This window comes from Mercenaria mercenaria, chromosome 8 (assembly GCF_021730395.1).
Source record: "Mercenaria mercenaria strain notata chromosome 8, MADL_Memer_1, whole genome shotgun sequence".
Lineage (NCBI taxonomy): Eukaryota > Metazoa > Mollusca > Bivalvia > Venerida > Veneridae > Mercenaria > Mercenaria mercenaria.
The window spans coordinates 11,499,292-11,517,773 of record NC_069368.1 but is presented as its reverse complement, the minus strand read 5'-3'; the positions used below and the strand labels follow the sequence as shown (position 1 = coordinate 11,517,773).

At 37.1% G+C, this 18,482-nt stretch overlaps 1 protein-coding gene across 6 annotated transcripts in view; it reads left to right on the top strand.

Moving 5' to 3' along the window:
• Nucleotides 1-18,482, top strand: part of LOC123523048 (high affinity cAMP-specific and IBMX-insensitive 3',5'-cyclic phosphodiesterase 8B-like) — a 292,542-nt gene that overhangs the window by 188,353 nt on the left and 85,707 nt on the right. For all 6 annotated transcript variants that reach the window (XM_053549385.1, XM_053549384.1, XM_053549382.1 and 3 more), the window contains 2 exons: nt 2,254-2,310; nt 17,674-17,864. In XM_053549385.1, the coding sequence (XP_053405360.1) occupies nt 2,254-2,310; nt 17,674-17,864 (248 nt within the window). The remainder of the gene's footprint in view (nt 1-2,253; nt 2,311-17,673; nt 17,865-18,482) is intronic.

The following is an 18,482-nucleotide window of genomic DNA, read 5'->3' as shown; positions in this document are numbered from 1 at the left end:
GTCAAGTACAGTTCAGGAATAAGTCTTTAACTATCTAGTACAATTTAAGAGCAGGTCATACAGTTCAGGAATAGGTCTTTAACTGTCTAGTACAGTTCAAAAGCATGTCATACAGTTCAGGAATAGGTCTTGAACAATCTAGTACTGTTCAGGAATAGGTCTTGAATAGTCTAGTACAGTTCAGGAATAGGTCTTTAACTATCTAGTACAATTCAAGAGCAGGTCTTGAACACTCTAGTACAGTTCAGTAATAGGTCTTTAACAATTTAGTACAGTTCAGGAATAAGTCTTTTAACTATCTAGTACAGTTCAATAGCAGGTCAAACAGGTCAAGAATAGGTCTTGAACAGTCTAGTACAGTTCAGGAATAGGTCTTGAACAATCAAGTACAGTTCAGGAATAGGTCTTTAAACTATCTAGTACAGTCCAATAGCAGGTCATACAGTTCAGGAATAGGTCTTGAACAATCTAGTACAGTTCAGGAATATGTTTTAACTATCTAGTACAATTCAAGAGTAGGTCTTGAACACTCTAGTACAGTACAGGAGTAGGTCTTTAACTATCTGGTACTGTTCAGGAATAGGTCTTGAAAAGTCAAGTACAGTTCAGGAATAGGTAGTTAACTATCTAGTACAATTCAAGAGCAGGTCTTGAACACTCTAGTACAGTACAGGAGTAGGTCTTTAACTATCTAGTACAGTTCATGAGCAGGTCTTGAACACTCTAGTACAGTTCAGGAATAGGTCTTTAACTGTCTAGTACAATTCAAGAGTAGGTCTTTAACAGTCTAGAACTGTTCTGTAATGCTCTAGTACAGTTCTAGAACTGTTCTGATTTGTAGAACTGAGTTTCGCAGTGGATGCTATGTGTTTTCAGCAGCTGTGTGAGGTATTTTACGTCACTTTGAAAGGATTGTCATATATTAAACATCTGCGATTTTAATTAGCAGCCAATAATCAGTTTCAGGTTGCTATATAAGTTGACCAAGTGTTGTGATACCTGCTCAGTGAGAACAAGATGTATTGTGTACAAACCGCTTTTTCATTATGGATAATAGAATAGAATGTGATGAGGTTTATTTTCATGTTTTATTCATGTGTTATGTTTCAATTGTCAGGAAGTAATACAATACTGAATGAGAAGCACCAGCAGACCCTAGCAATTTGATATCTGCAAAAATTTTTATCTGAAAAGATCATGCTTGGAATGTACAATTTTTTTTCTCCATAAGTTGCAATTACATAAAGTTAGAGTATTGTTTCTATACAGCTAATGATTCTGTTGGTGAAAATCATACAGCCATAAGAATTATACAATGTAAATCCCATGAAATTGGAAAACATTTTTTGTGATTTAATAGAAAATATTTTAGTATACTGCCTAAACATAATGTTAATTATTATGTGTAGGTGGTGTGTTTTTATTTTTTTTTTAGAAGTACAAAACTGCAGACACATTTTACAGTTTTGTTGGTTGGGGTGGTGGAGGGGATGGGGGGGAGGGGTGAGAGAGAGATGGAAGGAATCTTTATTACAAAATTTAATGTGATTAGTTTATAAATGATCTTGAAACAGAAGATATTTTGTTTGGTTGTTCGACTAAATCAAGTAAGAGAAGAGTTATACGTTGAAAAAGTTTACTGTGAAATCATTTAATTTCGTGGGCATGAAATTTCGTGGTTTTGGTCAAAACGGCAATTTCATGGGGATATGAATTCGTGGATTTCAACTTTTGAACATAACATGAGTAGGAAATTTACTTGTTCATTGGGATTAAATTTCGTGAATTGACTCAACCACGAAATCCACGAAAATTAGTCACCCACGAATATTAAATGATTTCACAGTATGTGTTTGCTCTATAGAATAGTGTGCCTTATGCAGTGATGGAAACCACTCATCAGTTGGACTATTCTTCTTTAAGCATTTTACATTAGATTTTAAATAACATAAAAATTATGTCTCCCAATTTTTGCCATCTGTCTGTCTGCATTTAGCTAGAGGTGAGCTGATGTAATTGCCAGTTGTCAATTATTTGTCAAGATGTGCACATAAAACATATTATGTTTGTGGTGGGGAAGTTGAGGTCAGGTGTGAAATTAGGTCATCTGGTTAATACAATATCTTCTTGTTTTTTGTTACCAGTGCTTGTACCAACTCAACAACATCCTTCCAGAAGACTGACATTGTCGATGGCACCACAAACAGTTTTTGACTGTGAATAATAAAAGTTTTTTGTTCCTTTTTTTTTCAGGCGTCAAACAGTGATGTAATGCTTGGGCCAATGAAATTGAAACAGAAGTCAATGTCTGTAAGTATTTTGTACATCCTACTTCTCAAAGGTGAGGTAAAATTATTTGTTTAAGTAGCCTTGTGTTTTTTTCCTGTCCTGTGACTCTGTAAATCAACCGTTTATCAAAGAATTTTAGTATTTTTTGCCACAATTGTTCCCCATAAGGAGACACTTTGAGGTCAAAAGTTACGATTATATTAACAGGGTGGTTTCCTGTCTGATCCATAACTCTGTCATCCATCAAGGTATTTTAATATTACTACTGTTTGCAGATCAAATTGCCCCTTCAACTTTTTTTAAATCGTTAGAGTTGCACGTTTACGTCACAAAAATGGTGAAGCTGAAGCTTAGATAATAATTTTTGGAGTAATCCTGACTGGTTAACCCCGCCCCATCAGCAATAAATTATTCATTCACCTTGTCGTGAAAGAGTTGAATGAGTCCTTTTTTCTTTATCTTGACGTCAAAAAAAGCACTGACTCTATCTGTGAAATGTCAAGTCCAGTACCGCTGTACTTGCATATATTGTAAAGTACAATAAGGTGATAATGGATATGTTGTTTTAAAAGTAGAATACAGAATATTTCAACTACGTCCAAATGGAAACAGTGTTTTTTGTTTGTTATGACAATTATTATCGACTAAATTTCCAACCACGCAAGGTAATAGGTTTTTTTAGAAAAGTAGATCAACTTAGGCCTAGCATTGAACCTTCAAGCTACGCAACACTTGTAGATCTATAAATTGTCATATCCGTAAAAACTGATTAATTTGTTATTCAGACTTCTGCAGAGAGTCTTCCATAGCGTAACTATCACAAATATAACTCCATCTAGTTTTTAATTTTACTTTTTTTCGGTGGGTTTTACGTGTATGTGTATTTATCTACTGTTTATTTGAAGTCATTTAAACACTATTTCAAGTATTTACAAACCTTTCTTCGTTCACCGAAAGAACCAGTTATAAACTCACTTAAGTCAAAATAATTCGACGTTTAGTTTGTTTTATATTTGTGATGTGGAGGGGAGCGGTTTATCGCTTACGCATATGTGTAAAGTTCTTGGTGTTAAGAACATACATAGGTTTAAATCCCCAGATATTTCGTATTTTGGGGAATTATGATAAATTTTACATAAATTAATGAGTAATTGAAGCCCCCTTTTGATACAAGTAAGTTTTATTTGAATTTATATTCGTAACAAAATAAGCATTTAAACCAAAATTGGCAGCGATGACAATTTCTTCTAAGTGAAGAAAATAACTTGTTTCCTAGGATCGCGTCAAATTAGTTAGACTAAGACTCACATATTCCGTAAGAAATTACCTCCTTTTTCAACTAAAGAGGCATGATTGTTTCCGGGTATTGAACTTATGCCCTTTAAACAATGATGAGTTAATCCAACAACTCGACCACGAGTATAATTATTGTGAAAGCTAAACACGAGATGCAAGTCTGCAGCAAAAAATACTGAAATTTAGGCAGAAAAATGTATGTATGTAAAGTATAAGAGGGTGTCTTTTTTTCACATCCACGCTACCTAAATGTAGTGTGCATTGTGGCAAGATTCATTTAAATTTTAAATGAAGATTAGTACATCTGTTACATTCCGGTTAAACACTTGTTCCAACAGTATTTAAATCAGCTTTTTATTTCGTAAAATTCTCGGTCATGCCGCCAATGTAAACAAGTTCTTCAGTGTATTTTTACTTGTATCGGGAAAAAAATACTATAGAAGGGCGGAGTTACCTGTTTAGACGATATCCAAATATAGCTTCAGCATCCCTGCTTTAGTGACGTAAAGGTAAAAGTCTTATCGATTTAAGAAAAGGCGGGAGGGCAATTTGATTTGCAAACAGTAGTACTTGGCACAAATGTTCCCAATAATGAGTGCAACACCAAAACCACTTTGTTAGAGGTCAAGCCAATACTTGGAGGTTGGAAGTTAGCAGGATCTGTTTTGTGTCTGCTCTATAACACTGCCTTCCATCAAGAGATATTCATATTACTTGGCACAAATGTTCACCATAATGAGACAATGTTTCATGTACAAGACACAGTCCACTAGGCTTAAGGTCAAGGTCACTCTTAGAGGTCAGAGATTTTTGGTCATCTATGTATGTATAGTTGGATAATTTAGCATAAACATTTCAGCATAACATGCTGAATATGTCATATGGACCCACTTAATAATTTGGTGTATTTTCTTCAAAATTACTTCCCTTTATTGTGCCCATTTTTGTCTCTATTTTTCCACCAATTTAAAAATGAGATGCTATTAAGAAATTATTTTTTTAATTAATAAGTGTAGAAAGCTGTTAACAGCTGTAGACTTTAAGATATGCAAATTCATATTCAAGCACATTGCCTTATATGCAATTGTATATATAGAACAAAATTTTATATATACGTCATTGACAGATCTATTTTTGCAGTTGAGATAATTAGTCGCCTTCCAGAAGGGGGATGCTGTATTGCATGGCAGTAGTTGATTTATCTGTTATATCTTGAACATAACTTAAACCATGTTTAGTTGACATTTTTCTCCATGTTAGAGGAAATGTGGTCGAACTTTTATTATTTTGTCTGTTTTTTAGCCCACCTGAGCATCAGGTGAGTTATTATGATCCCTCAGTGTCTGGCGCTTGACGTCTGTCATCTGTCGCCGGTTCACACTTAGCTTATGTATGCAATAGAGGCTGTATTTTTTCCTAGATCTTCATGAATTTGATCAGAATGATTGTTTTGATGAAATCTAGGTCAAGTTCGAATATTGGTCATCTGGGGTCAAAAACTAGGTCACTAGGTCAAATCAAAGAAAAACCTTGTGTATGCAATAGGGGCTGCATTTTACACTGAATCTTCATGAAATTCAATCAGAATGTTTGTCTTGATGAAATTTAGGTCAAGTTCAAATATGGGTCATCTGGGTTCAAAAACTGGTCAAATCAAAGAAAAAACTTGTGTATGCAATAGGGGCTGTATTTTTCACTGGAAACTTGTGGAATTTGATCAGATTGTTGTCTTGATCAAATCTAAGTCAGGTTTGAATATAGGTCATCTGTGGTCAAAAACTAGGTCACTTGATCAGATCAAAGAAAAACTTGGGTTGTGCATTAGGAGCTGCATTTTTCATCTGATGTGCATGAAACTTAGACAGAATGTTTGTGTCCATGAAATCTCGAATGATTTTTTATCTGTGTTACATGGGGTCAAAAACTAGGTCACCAGGTCAAATCAAAGAAAAACTTTGTTTACACTCTAGGGGCCACATTTTTTATTCAATCTTCATAAAACTTTATCAGAATGTTTGTTATTAGGAGACTTAGATAATTTTGAATCTGGGTCATGTGTGGTCAAAAACTAGGTCACTAGGTCAAATCAAAGGAAAAGCTTGTTTACACCCTAGAGGCCACCTTTATGAATCTTTGTCAGAATGTTTGTCTCCATGAAATCTTAGACGAATTATAATCTGGGTCATTTGGGGTCAAAAACAAGGTCACTAGGTCAAATCAAAGAAAATGCTTGTTTTGTAACACTCGAGAAGCCACATTTTTGGTCCAATCTTAATGAAAATTGGTCAGAATGTTTGTCTCCATGAAATTGGATGGTTTAAAAATTGGGTCATGTGGTATCTAAAACTAGGTCACTAGGCCAAAATGAAGAAAAATGTTGTTTACACTCTAGAGGCCACATTTTTGCTCCGCTCTTGGCCCTCTTGTTTACAGAAATATTCCTCTTTGTTGTTTTAGTCCCACATGGCTTATTGTTGTTGCCATTTTTAGCAATTTTTGGTTAAGTATTACAGGTTTTTATGCCCCCGAAGGGAGGCATATAGTTTTTGAACCGTCTGTCCGTCTGTCTGCAATTTTCGTGTCCGGTCCATATCTTTGTCATCCATGGATGGATTTTCAAATAACTTGGCATGAATGTGTACCACAGTAAGACGACGTGTCGCGAGCAAGACCCAGGTCCGTAGCTCAAAGGTCAAGGTCACACTTAGACGTTAAAGGTCATTTTTCATGATAGTGCATTGATGGGCGTGTCCGGTCCATATCTTTGTCTTCCATGGATGGATTTTCAAATAACTTGGCATGAATGTGTACCACAGTAAGACGACGTGTGGCGCGCAAGACCCAGGTCTGTAGCTCAAAGATCAAGGTCACACTTAGACGTTAAAGGTCACTTTTCATGATAGTGCATTGATGGGTGTGTCCTGTCCATATCTTTGTCATCCATGGATGGATTTTCAAGTAACTTACCATTAATGTGTGGCACAGTAAGACGACGTGTCGCGCGTAAGACCCAGGTCTGTAGCTCAAAGGTCAAGGTCACACTTAGACGTTAAAGGTCATATTTCATGATAGTGCATTGATGGGCGTGTCCGGTCCATATCTTTGTCATTCATGCATGGATTTTAAAATAACTACGCGTGAATGTGTGGCATAATAAGACGACGTGTTGCGCGCAAGACTCAGGTCCGTAGGTCAAAGGTCTTAAACTCTAACATCGGCCATAACTATTCATTCAAAGTGCCATCGGGGGCATGGAGACAGCTCTTGTTAAATTATAGGAATGGATTGAAACTTTGCACCCTTGTTCAATGTAATGATCTGATGTTCCATACCACTGTTTTGTATTTTTACAGAGTTATTCGCCGATTTCAAATTAGTCACTGCTTTTTATGCCCCCGAAGGGAGGCATATAGTTTTTGAACCGTCTGTCTGTCTGTCGGTCTGTCGGTCTGTCAGTCTGTCCGCATTTTTCGTGTCCGGTCCATATCTTTGTCATCGATGGATGGATTTTCAAATAACTTGGCATGAATGTGTACCACAGTAAGACGACGTGTCGCGCGCAAGACCCAGGTCCGTAGCTCAAAGGTCAAGGTCACACTTAGACATTAAAGGATAGTGCATTGATGGGCGTGTCCGGTCCATATCTTTGTCATCGATGGATGGATTTTCAAATAACTTGGCATGAATGTGTACCACAGTAAGACGACGTGTCGCGCGCAAGACCCAGGTCCGTAGCTCAAAGGTCAAGGTCACACTTAGACATTAAAGGTTATTGCATTGATGGCGTGTCCGGTCCATATCTTTGTCATCGATGGATGGATTTTCAAATAACTTGGCATGAATGTGTACCACAGTAAGACGATGTGTCGCGCGCAAGACCCAGGTCCTTTCCTCAAAGGTCAAGGTCACACTTAGACATTAAGGGATAGTGCATTGATGGGCGTGTCCGGTCCATATCTTTGTCATCGATGGATGGATTTTCAAATAACTTGGCATGAATGTGTACCACAGTAAGACGACGTGTCGCGCGCAAGACCCAGGTCCGTATCTCAAAGGTCAAGGTCACACTTAGACATTAAGGGATAGTGCATTGATGGGCGTGTCCGGTCCATATCTTTGTCATCGATGGATGGATTTTCAAATAACTTGGCATGAATGTGTACCACAGTAAGACGACGTGTCATGCGCAAGACCCAGATCCGTAGCTCAAAGGTCAAGGTCACACTTAGATGTTAAAGGTCTTTTTTCATGATAGTGCATTGATGGGCGTGTCCGGTCCATATCTTTGTCATTCATGCTTGCATTTTAAAATAACTACGCATAAATGTGTGACACAGTAAGACGACGTGTCACGCGCAAGACCCAGCTCTGTAGGTCAAAGGTCCTAAACTCGAACATCGGCCATAACTATTCATTTAAAGTGCCATCGGGGGCATGTGTCATCCTATGGAGACAGCTCTTGTTACTTGTGGGAATGGATCAACCTTATCTTCTTTTTGTGTATAGTCTTTTATCCCAAAGATTCATAAAAGTGGAAAGTTCTGTGACTCACAGTTGTTTCCACTTTTGTTCCTTTGTTTTCATGATTTTAGCATTGTTAATTATTAATGACGGGACTTTTGAATCATGGAACTTTGCTGTCCCTGATAGCTCTTGTTTTACTCAATGTCTCTGGCTACTGATCCTAGTTCCAGTATGATGATGCACTTGAGCTTACACTTACTGGAACCAAAGGTAAGGGTGAGATGCTAGTATAGGTTATTGTCAATATGATTCTTAGTTTATATATATCCACATTGATTGATACAAATGCAATAGCGGTCAACCAAACTGAATTTCTCAGTAGCTGAACTTTGTACTCATAGAGTTTAAGTTTCATTTCCTCTCCAGCCAATGTGGTTTACCAGTCTGTCTGTCATTTTATGTGCCACAAACGAAATTCTATTACCAAACCCTTTTATATGACTGCCCACTTCATTTAGGTTCAATGTTTTCTTGATCACATCAGTCTGTACTCAAGATTCCATTAGTCTGGCAAGGTTGCCTTCAGAATAATTCTTTGCTTAGACTGTGTCTAGAGTTTTTGCCAGTTTTCTCCTCTGTGAAAACTCTTCTGGACACACAGTCTGACATGTAACATAATATACTGAACATGTGTTTTTAGCTCACCTGTCACATAGTGACAAGGTGGGCTTTTGTGATCACCCTTCGTCCGTCGTCCGTCGTCAGTCCGTCCGTCTCGTGCGTGCGTCCGTCCGTCAACAATTTCTTGTCTGCACAGTAGTGGTTTCATTTATGATTTTATTTTAACCAAACTTGCACACAACTTGTATCACCATAAGATCTCGGTTCCTTTCTTGAACTGGCCAGATCCCATTACAGGTTCCAGAGTTATGGCCCCTGAAAGGGCCAAAATTAGCTATTTTGACCTTGTCTGCACAATAGTTGCTTTATTTATGATTTAATTTTAACCAAACTTGCACACAACTTGTATCACCATAAGATCTCGGTTCCTTTCTTGAACTGGCCAGATCCCATAATGGATTCCAGAGTTATGGCCCCTGAAAGGGCCAAAATTAGCTATTTTGACCTTGTCTGCACAATAGCAGCTTCATTTATAATTTGATTTTAACCAAACTTGCATACAACTTGTATCACCACAAGATCTTGGTTCCTTTTTTGAACTGGCCAGATTCCTTTATGGGTTCCAGAGTTATGGCCCCTTAAAGGTCCAAAATTGGCTATATTGGCTTTTGCAGCCATATAGAGACTTCATTTATGGTTTTATTTGATACAAACTTCCAAAATATCTTCAACAACATTTATGGTTTTATTTGATACAAACTTCCAAAATATCTTCAGCAACAATAAATCATGGATTCCATGACAAATTAGATCCATTCGTAGGTTCCAGAGTTATTTTATATCTGATTACCTCCCCTGATTGTAATCAAAATGGATTTATATCAGGAAGTACTTATAGGACTTATTTGAAATTTCATTATTGTCATTAGTTGGACTGAGCCAATCAGGGTAGATAACTATGGACTGATTTATGTCAAATTACCTCCCTTTATTTCAAATTAAAATGGGTATATCTCCGTAATTAATGAAGATACTGATCTGAAATTTCATTTATGTCAACAGATTTATTTGGCAAATCCTTCTTTTGTCCACTTACAATATATTTTTTTAATTACTTACTTTTTACGTTACTATAAATAGCTTATTTTTAGTCACATTTTTTATTATTGGCCGTAGGGAAAACACGAGACCAGTTTTCTGTGGTACAACATGGATGGTACCGCCAATTTTTAGGTGTATTTTAACATATCTATACCTTGTAAGATTTTTTTTTTCTTTTTGGTTAAATTTCTTCCCATTGTTGTTCCTGTCTTTTGGATTTAGATATTTTTTCTGAGGACCTTCTTGTCCTCAAGTGCAATGATAACAGGTGAGCGATATAGGGCCATCATGGTCCTCTTGTATGTAAGATCTAATTTCTGCATTGATTTCTGCCATTTGTCCTGGTGCTTGAGGGGATTGCAAGAAGAATTTGTTGTTGTTATTTTAGGGTCTAGGGAGAGGAATTTTTTCAGTCTGGGCTGTTGACAAACCTTTTTAGCCTTTATGATATGAGTTTATGTATGAACATTGCATGGCATGGCCACTCCTATTGACTATAGTGTTAAAGTCAGTCACTGTACAGTGTGTTGAAAACATTTGAAATAATATTAATTGTATTTGTTGCAAAAGTCTTTGCCATCTGTACTTGGTGCAAAAGTCTTTGCCATCTGTACTTGGTGCAAAAGTCTTTGCCATCTGTACTTGGTGCAAAAGTCTTTGCCATCCGCATAATGTAGTTAAGACGAGAATACCTGTTAACCCTTACCATGCTGAATTTCTATAATGAACTTGTCCATCTTCCAGTTTGAACAGCACCATTAACTGTTAAAAGGGGTGCTTACAAAAAGATGTGCAGGCTGATCATGATCTACACTGGTCGCAAAGGCAGAACCAGTCGTGTCCAGCATGATAAGGGTTAAAACTTTACTCCAATATAAAAGAAACGTACTGGTTGGAAACGATGTGTTTGGGTCTAAAAATCCATGCATATAAACAAATAACCCAAGTTATTTATATAAAATTCATCATTTCTGGCTACATAAAATATGAAAAAAGTACAGATAACAATCAGAACATTTCTAGACAACCTAAACAAACTTCTCTTTGCAATGCATTAAGTCAGAGGTGATTTCATTCCATTATGTTATATTCGAATAACAGCTACTGTTTGCACCTTTATGATAAAATCAATTTACAATTTTTGATAAGTATCATATATAAACACTTTCATTTGTTTTGACCTTTTTCATTATTATGATATTGGCAGTTGTTATTTGTTAATGAAAGTTTTCAGTTCAGCTTTTTATGGCTGTACCATTGAAGTTGTAAGAAAATAGGCCATTATTAAATTGCTTACCAGGTAAAACATGCCAAAACATAAATGAATTAATATTGCATCAAACATGTCATAACTGAGCGCAGTAAGACAGCAACATTTAGATGGTTGTCCATGAAATAAACATGTCATAACTGAGCGCAATAAGACAGCAACATTTAGATGGTTGTCCATGAAATAAACATGTCATAACTGAGCGCAATAAGACAGCAACATTTAGATGGTTGTCCATGAAATAAACATGTCATAACTGAGCACAGTAAGACAGCAACATTTAGATGGTTGTCCATGAAATATACATTTAATGATCCTCTTAGTAAGGAATTCTTATAGGATATCTCTTGCTTTTTGTTTGCAGAATGCAGATTTTGGAGTATTTCAGGAATATTTGTTTGATTTAATTTAATAGATAGATCTAGAATTTGTTCCTTATCACTTACACTTTTTTGTTCTTAATCAGTGAATTTTATACTAACTTTATTATTGTAATTTTCTGTGTTCATGTACAATCAGAATAAAGTCTGTCGAAAAGGACGAAATTTTTTTTTTTTACGAAACATGCAACCACTCTACAGGCTGTTATCCATGCCTACTCACTTTATGCCAGGGCTAACCACTCTGCATGTTATCCAGTGTTATGTCTACTTACTGTATGCCAGGGCTAACCACTCTGCATGTTATCCAGTGTTATGTCTACTTACTGTATGCCAGGGCTAACCACTCTGCATATGTTATGCCAGGGCTAACCACTCTGCATATGTTATCCAGTGTTAGGTCTACATACTGTGTGCCAGAGCTAACCACTTGGCAGTATGTTATCCAGTGTAATGTCTACTTATTGTATGCCAGGGCTAACCACTCTGCATGTTATCCAGTGTTATGTCTACTCACTGTATACCAGGGCTAACCACTCTGCAGTATGTTATCCAGTGTTATGTCTACTCACTGTATACGAGGGCTAACCACTCTACTGTATGCCAGGGCTAACCACTCTGCATGTTATCCAGTGTTATGTCTACTTACTGTATGCCAGGGCTAACCACTCTGCATGTTATCCAGTGTTATGTCTACTCACTGTATACCAGGGCTAACCACTCTGCAGTATGTTATCCAGTGTTATGTCTACTTACTGTATGCCAGGGCTAACCACTGCAGTATCGTTGTCATGTTACCAGGGCTAACCACTCTGCAGTATGTATCCAGTGTTATGTCTACTTAATGTATGCAAGGGCTAATAACTCTGCAGTCTGTTAGCCAGTGTTATGTCTACTCACTGTATGCCAGGACTAACCACTCTTCATGTTATCCAGTGTTATGTCTACTCACTGTATGCCAGGGCTAACCCCTCTGCAGTATGTTGTCCAGTGTTATGTCTACTTACTATATGCTAGGGCTAACTGCTCTGCAGTATGTTATCCAGAGTTATGTCTACTTTCTGTATGCCAGGGCTAACTACTCTGCATGTTATCCAGTGTTATGTCTACTCACTGTATACCAGGGCTAACCACTCTGCAGTATGTTATCCAGAGTTATGTTTACTTACTGTATGCCAGGGCTAACCCCTCTGCAGTATGTTGTCCAGTGTTATGTCTACTTACTATATGCTAGGGCTAACTGCTCTGCAGTATGTTATCCAGAGTTATGTCTACTTACTGTATGCCAGGGCTAACCACTCTGCATGTTATCCAGTGTTATGTCTACTTACTGTATGCCAGGGCTAACCACTCTTCAGTCTGTTATCCAGTGTTACGTCTACTTACTGTATGCCAGGGCTAACCCCTCTGCACTATGTTATCCAAAGTTATGTCTACTTACTGTATGCCAGGGCTAACCACTCTGCACTATGTTATCCTGAGTTATGTCTGCTTACTGTATGCCAGGGCTAACCACTCTGCAGTATGTTATCCTGAGTTATGTCTACTTACTATATGCCAGGGCTAACCACTCTGCAGTCTGTTATCCAGAGTTATGTCTACTCACTGTATGCCAGGGCTAACCCCTCTGCACTATGTTATCCAGAGTTATGTCTACTTACTGTATGCCAGGGCTAACCACTCTGCTGTATGTTATCCTGAGTTATGTCTGCTTACACTATGCCAGGGCTAACCACTCTGCAGTATGTTATCCTGAGTTATGTCTGCTTACTGTATGCAAAGGCTAACCACTCTGCGGTCTGTTGTTCAATGCTATGGCTGCTTACTGTATGTGAGGGCTAACCCAGTCTGCAGTCTGTTGTGACTGTCCAGAGTTATGTCTACTTTCGAATGCAAAACACTCTACAGCTTTGTCTGTTTAGTGTATTAGTAGTGTCAGTCAAATGAAGATGAGCCTTGGTAATGGATTTCTGAGCTAAATGCCATGGATTTCAATATTAATTCTGTGATATTTGCCATCATGGGAAGTGGAAGTAGGTTGGCATTTCACAGAATTGATATGAAAGTCTATTATTCATTATTTTTGATGCTATGGTGTTACTTTGCCTCAAAATAGTGACTGATTGAACTGATTATTGAGCAGATTATGTACATAGTAAAATAAACCTAATGCCATTATGTCTGTTAAATGTCACAAAATTGATGACTGTACATTTTCCCATGTCATGGATATCTGTCTGCAGTATGACAGATTTATGACTTACAAATATGGGTAATTTGGACATTTCCTTTTTTGAAAATTTGTCTGTGAAACATGAGACAGATATTTCATGTATCAGTAACCAACACCCTTTTCAGTTAACATTGGTGATATTTCATACCTAAACAAATTCTGTCACTAGTATATTACTAAATCCTGATGAATTATTTTACTGGCATCTTTTTCACAACTCTTGTGATTCAGGTATTGTCCTTTGCTTAGATTTAACAGAAAAATACCTTGAATTATGGCCACTTTTGTCTGAGCACAAAATGTTTTACCTCTGGACAAATAGAAACCTGTCATACTGTAGACAGAAATGTGTTACTTGGAAAAATATGTTGTCATGACATCTGTGACATTTAAGAGCAAAAATGGCATTATAAAATTTAAAGTGACCAACTGGTCCCATCCTCCCCTATAGCAGGTGCTCTTCCTATGGACATCATTAGAGACCTTTGACGTTTTCAGTGCTTTTTGTTTGGCCCAGTTTGAATTAAAGTTGATTTTTATGAGAAACTAAAGTGTGTTTTATAAATTGATCTGTAAAATTTATGACTTTGTGGAGAGTTTCAACAATATGATAAGGAGAGGAGTTATTTTCAAATACATGTATTTGAGTCTAATTTAGTGTACACATTTACAGTAATATTAGTACAGGACAAGGTAACTGCAAGAATGAATTACAGTAAACATTCACATAGTTACTAAATATGGAATAAGAAAAAGTTTAGTCTGCCTGTGTTTTTTTGGGGACTGACTGTTTCTGACAGATTACTGTTAACAAACACGAGAAAACATTTAATACATATTCATTATGAAGGCTATTTCTGAGTGAGAGAGAGAGAGCTTTAGGTTACATTTGCATCTTTAAGCCACACTCTATTGATCTGCTAGCAAAAATGAGAGAATCCAAAAACTTGTCTAGGGCCCATCAATAAACACTGCAGTGATAACCATTTCCTTAGTGCTGTTACAGCTTTTAACTTTAAGAGAGAATGTATCCAAATGAATGGTGTCATTTCAGGAAACTTTCTGCTGTGTTTAGTGTACATTGTTTGTACATTTGACTGATGTATTAGTTCTAAATTGACTTTAGGCGCCAGTTGCTGTCAATATATTCAACATGACTTCATAAATTGGCAAGGCTCGACATAAATGGAAATTTTTGTGTAGCTGATTTCACTTAAATGGGACGGCTTCAGATAAAGTCATGATTTTGTGTAGTTGACTTCACTTGAATGGGCAAAGCTCCAGATAATGTCATGTTTTTGTGTAGCTGACTACATTTGAATGGACAAAGCTGCAGATAATGTCATGATTTTGTGAAGCTGACTTCATTTGAATGGGCAAAGCTCCAGATAATGTCATGATTTTGTGTAACTGACTTCAGGTAAATGGGTAAAGCTCCAGATAATATCATGATTTTGTGTAGCTGGCTTCATTTGAATGGGCAAAGCTCCAGATAATGTCATGATTTAGTGTAGCTGACTTCATTTGAATGGGCAAAGCTCCAATTAATGTCATGATTTTGTGTTGCTGACTTCATTTGAATGGGCAAAGCTCCAGATAATGTCATGATTTTGTGTAGCTGACTTCAGGTGAATGGGTAAAGCTCCAGATAATGTCATGATTTTGTGTAGCTGACTACATTTTAATGGACAAAGCCCCAGATAGTGTCATACTTTTGTGTAGCTGACTTCATTTTAATGGACAAAGCTCCAGATAATGTCATGATTTTGTGTAGCTGACTTCATTTGACAGGACAAAGCTCCAGATAATGTCATGTTTTTGTTTAGCTGACTTCATTTGACAGGACAAAGCTCCAGATAATGTCATGTTTTTGTGTAGCTGACTTCATTTGACTGGACAAAGCTCCAGATAATGTCATGTTTTTGTGTAGCTGACTTGATTTTAATGGACAAAGCTCCAGATAATGTCATGATTTTGTGTAGCTGACTTTATTTGAATGGGCAACGCTCCAGATAGTGTCATGCTTTCTTGTGTAGCTGACTTAAGGTGAATGGGTAAAGCTCCAGATAATGTCATGATTTTGTGTAGCTGACTACATTTGAATGGACAAAGCTGCAGATAATGTCATGATTTTGTGTAGCTGACTTCATTTGAATGGACAAAGCTCCAGATAATGTCATGATTTTGTGTAGCTGACTTCATTTGACTGGACAAAGCTCCAGATAATGTCATGATTTTGTGTAGCTGACTTCATTTGAATGGACAAAGCTCCAGATAATGTCATGTTTTTGTGTAGCTGACTTCATTTGACAGGACAAAGCTCCAGATAATGTCATAATTTTGTGTAGCTGACTTCATTTTAATGGGCAGAGCTCCAGATAATGTCATGTTGTGTTGTGTAGTTGACTTCACTTAAATGGGCAGAGCTCCATATAATGTTTGTGTACATATTCAGTACAACAAGCTGATGTGTCATACTGACCCAGTTGAAAAATATTGTGGTGTATTTTTCTTCAGAATTACCTCCTTTTAATATGATAAAGTATTTCATTACATTTTTAGCTCACCAGAGCACAAAGTGCTCAAGATTAGCTATTGTGACCGGTCATTGTCCGGTGTCGTGCGTCCTCCATCGTGCGTCGTCCATCAACATTTTCCTTGTTAACACTCTAGAGGCCACATTTGTGACCCAATCTTTATGAGGGGCCTTCGTGGCTGAGTGGTTAAGGTCATTGACTTCAAATCACTTGCCTCTCATCGATGTGGGATCGAGCCTCACTCGGGGCATTGAATTCTTCATGTGAGGTAGCCATCCAGCTGGCTTACTGAAGGTCAGTAGTTCTACCCAGGTGCCCACTCGTGATGAAATAATGCACTGAGGGGCACCTGGGGTCTTCCTCCACCATTAAAGCTGGAAAGTCGCCATATGACCTATCATGTGTCAGTGCAACGTTAAATAAAAAAAACAAAACAAAAAACCCCCAATCTTTATGAAACTTGGTCAGAATGTTTGTCTTGATGATCTATAGGTCAAGTTCGAAACTGGGTCATGTGGGGTCAAAAACTAGGTCAGTAGGCCAGATCAAAGGAAAATCTTGTTAACACTCTAAGAGTGCACAGTTTAAGTTGGAAACTCATGAGAATTGGTCAGAGTGTTTGATGACCTCTAGGTCAAGTTCGAATCTGCGTCATTAGGGGTTAAAAACTAGGTCACCCCGTCAAACCAAAGGAAAAGCTTTTTAACACTCTAGAGGCCACAGTTGTATCCCAATCTTTATGAAACTTGGTCAGAATGTTTGTATAGTTGATCTCTAGGTCAGTTTTGAAACTGGTTCATGTGGGGTCAAAAAATAGGTCAGTAGGCCAGATCAAAGGAAAATCTTGTTAACACTCTATAGAGTCCAAAGTTTAAGTTTAAAACTCATGAGAATTGGTCAAAGTATTTGTCTTGATGACCTCTAGGTCAAGTTCGAATCTGGGTCATGTGCGGTCAGATACTAGGTCACCCAGTCAAATCAAAGGAAAAACTTGTTAATAATCTTGAGGCCGCAGTTGTGACCCAATCTTCATGAAGCTTGGTCAGAATGTTTGTATAGATGATCTCTAGGTCAAGTTTTAAACTGGGTCATTTGGGGTCAAAATCTAGGTTAGTAGGCCAAATCAACTCTAGTGAGCGATATAGGGCCATCTTGGCCCTCTTGTTTGTGTTACTTTCCCACCAATTTAAAAATGATATGCTATTAAACAATATGTTTCTATAGTGACAGGTGTTACTTTGACTTTGTATATGCAAATTTAAATACAAAATGTTTGCGTTATAACATATTTTATAATATATAGCGCAATATTTACTGTATATACAGCATTGACAGATATCAGATCATTAGGTTGTGCTGCAGTTGAGATAACATAGTCATCTGCCGGTAGGTAACTTTGTATTGCATGCATGGCAATACTTCATTCATTTTGTCTAATATTTTAGCTTTAAATAGTAATCCCTTTAATGTTTGTTATTTCAGATACTGCTTGTGTTTTCCCGAGAAGATTATCAAAGTGATGCCTTCTACTGGGCAGCAGAAAAAGCAGGCTACAAATGTAACATATCTAGAAACCCTGATAGTGCTCTTGAATGTTTTATGTCCAAGCAGCATGATGTTGTGATAATAGACCACAGAAATAACAAGAGTTTCGATGCTGAAGCACTTTGCAGGTAGACTTCTTTTAACTTAAAACTCTAAAGTTTCACATTTCATGCATTTGTAAGAAAAGGTCTTTGTTCAGTTCCAGAATAAGAATGTTGTTACTGCGAAATAGGTACATAAAATAAGAATTCTTTAATTTTGACAAATATATGAAACATTTTTTGTTCACTTCACTGGAACATGAATTTATTGATTAAAACTTTAGAATGATGAAACTTTAAATGTTCTTGGTTTTACTTTCATTATTATTGTGTATAATTTTAACCATAAATGATGATTTGGCATGAGTCAAATAGCGAGCATGGTTGTTGAACCTTCTACCATTTTCCATAGCCGGATAGACTGGTAAATCTGATCTGCTGTGCTAGGTTCAAGATTGCATTACCAGTTAATAAAAACTTGACCATTTCTCCAAGGTATTTGTTCATTCTTACAGCGCTGCATTCACTGAGAAAAATGTGTGTTAATTCCGATCAGTTGAGATATTGCATTAATGAAATGCATGAAAACTCAAAAACATGCAATGCAAAGTTCAAGCTTGGCATTTTATTTTCTTGATTTTATTGGATGTCATGAACAGCAAGCAGGTTTGCACAATATGGTGGCTTATAATGTATGCTTATTAA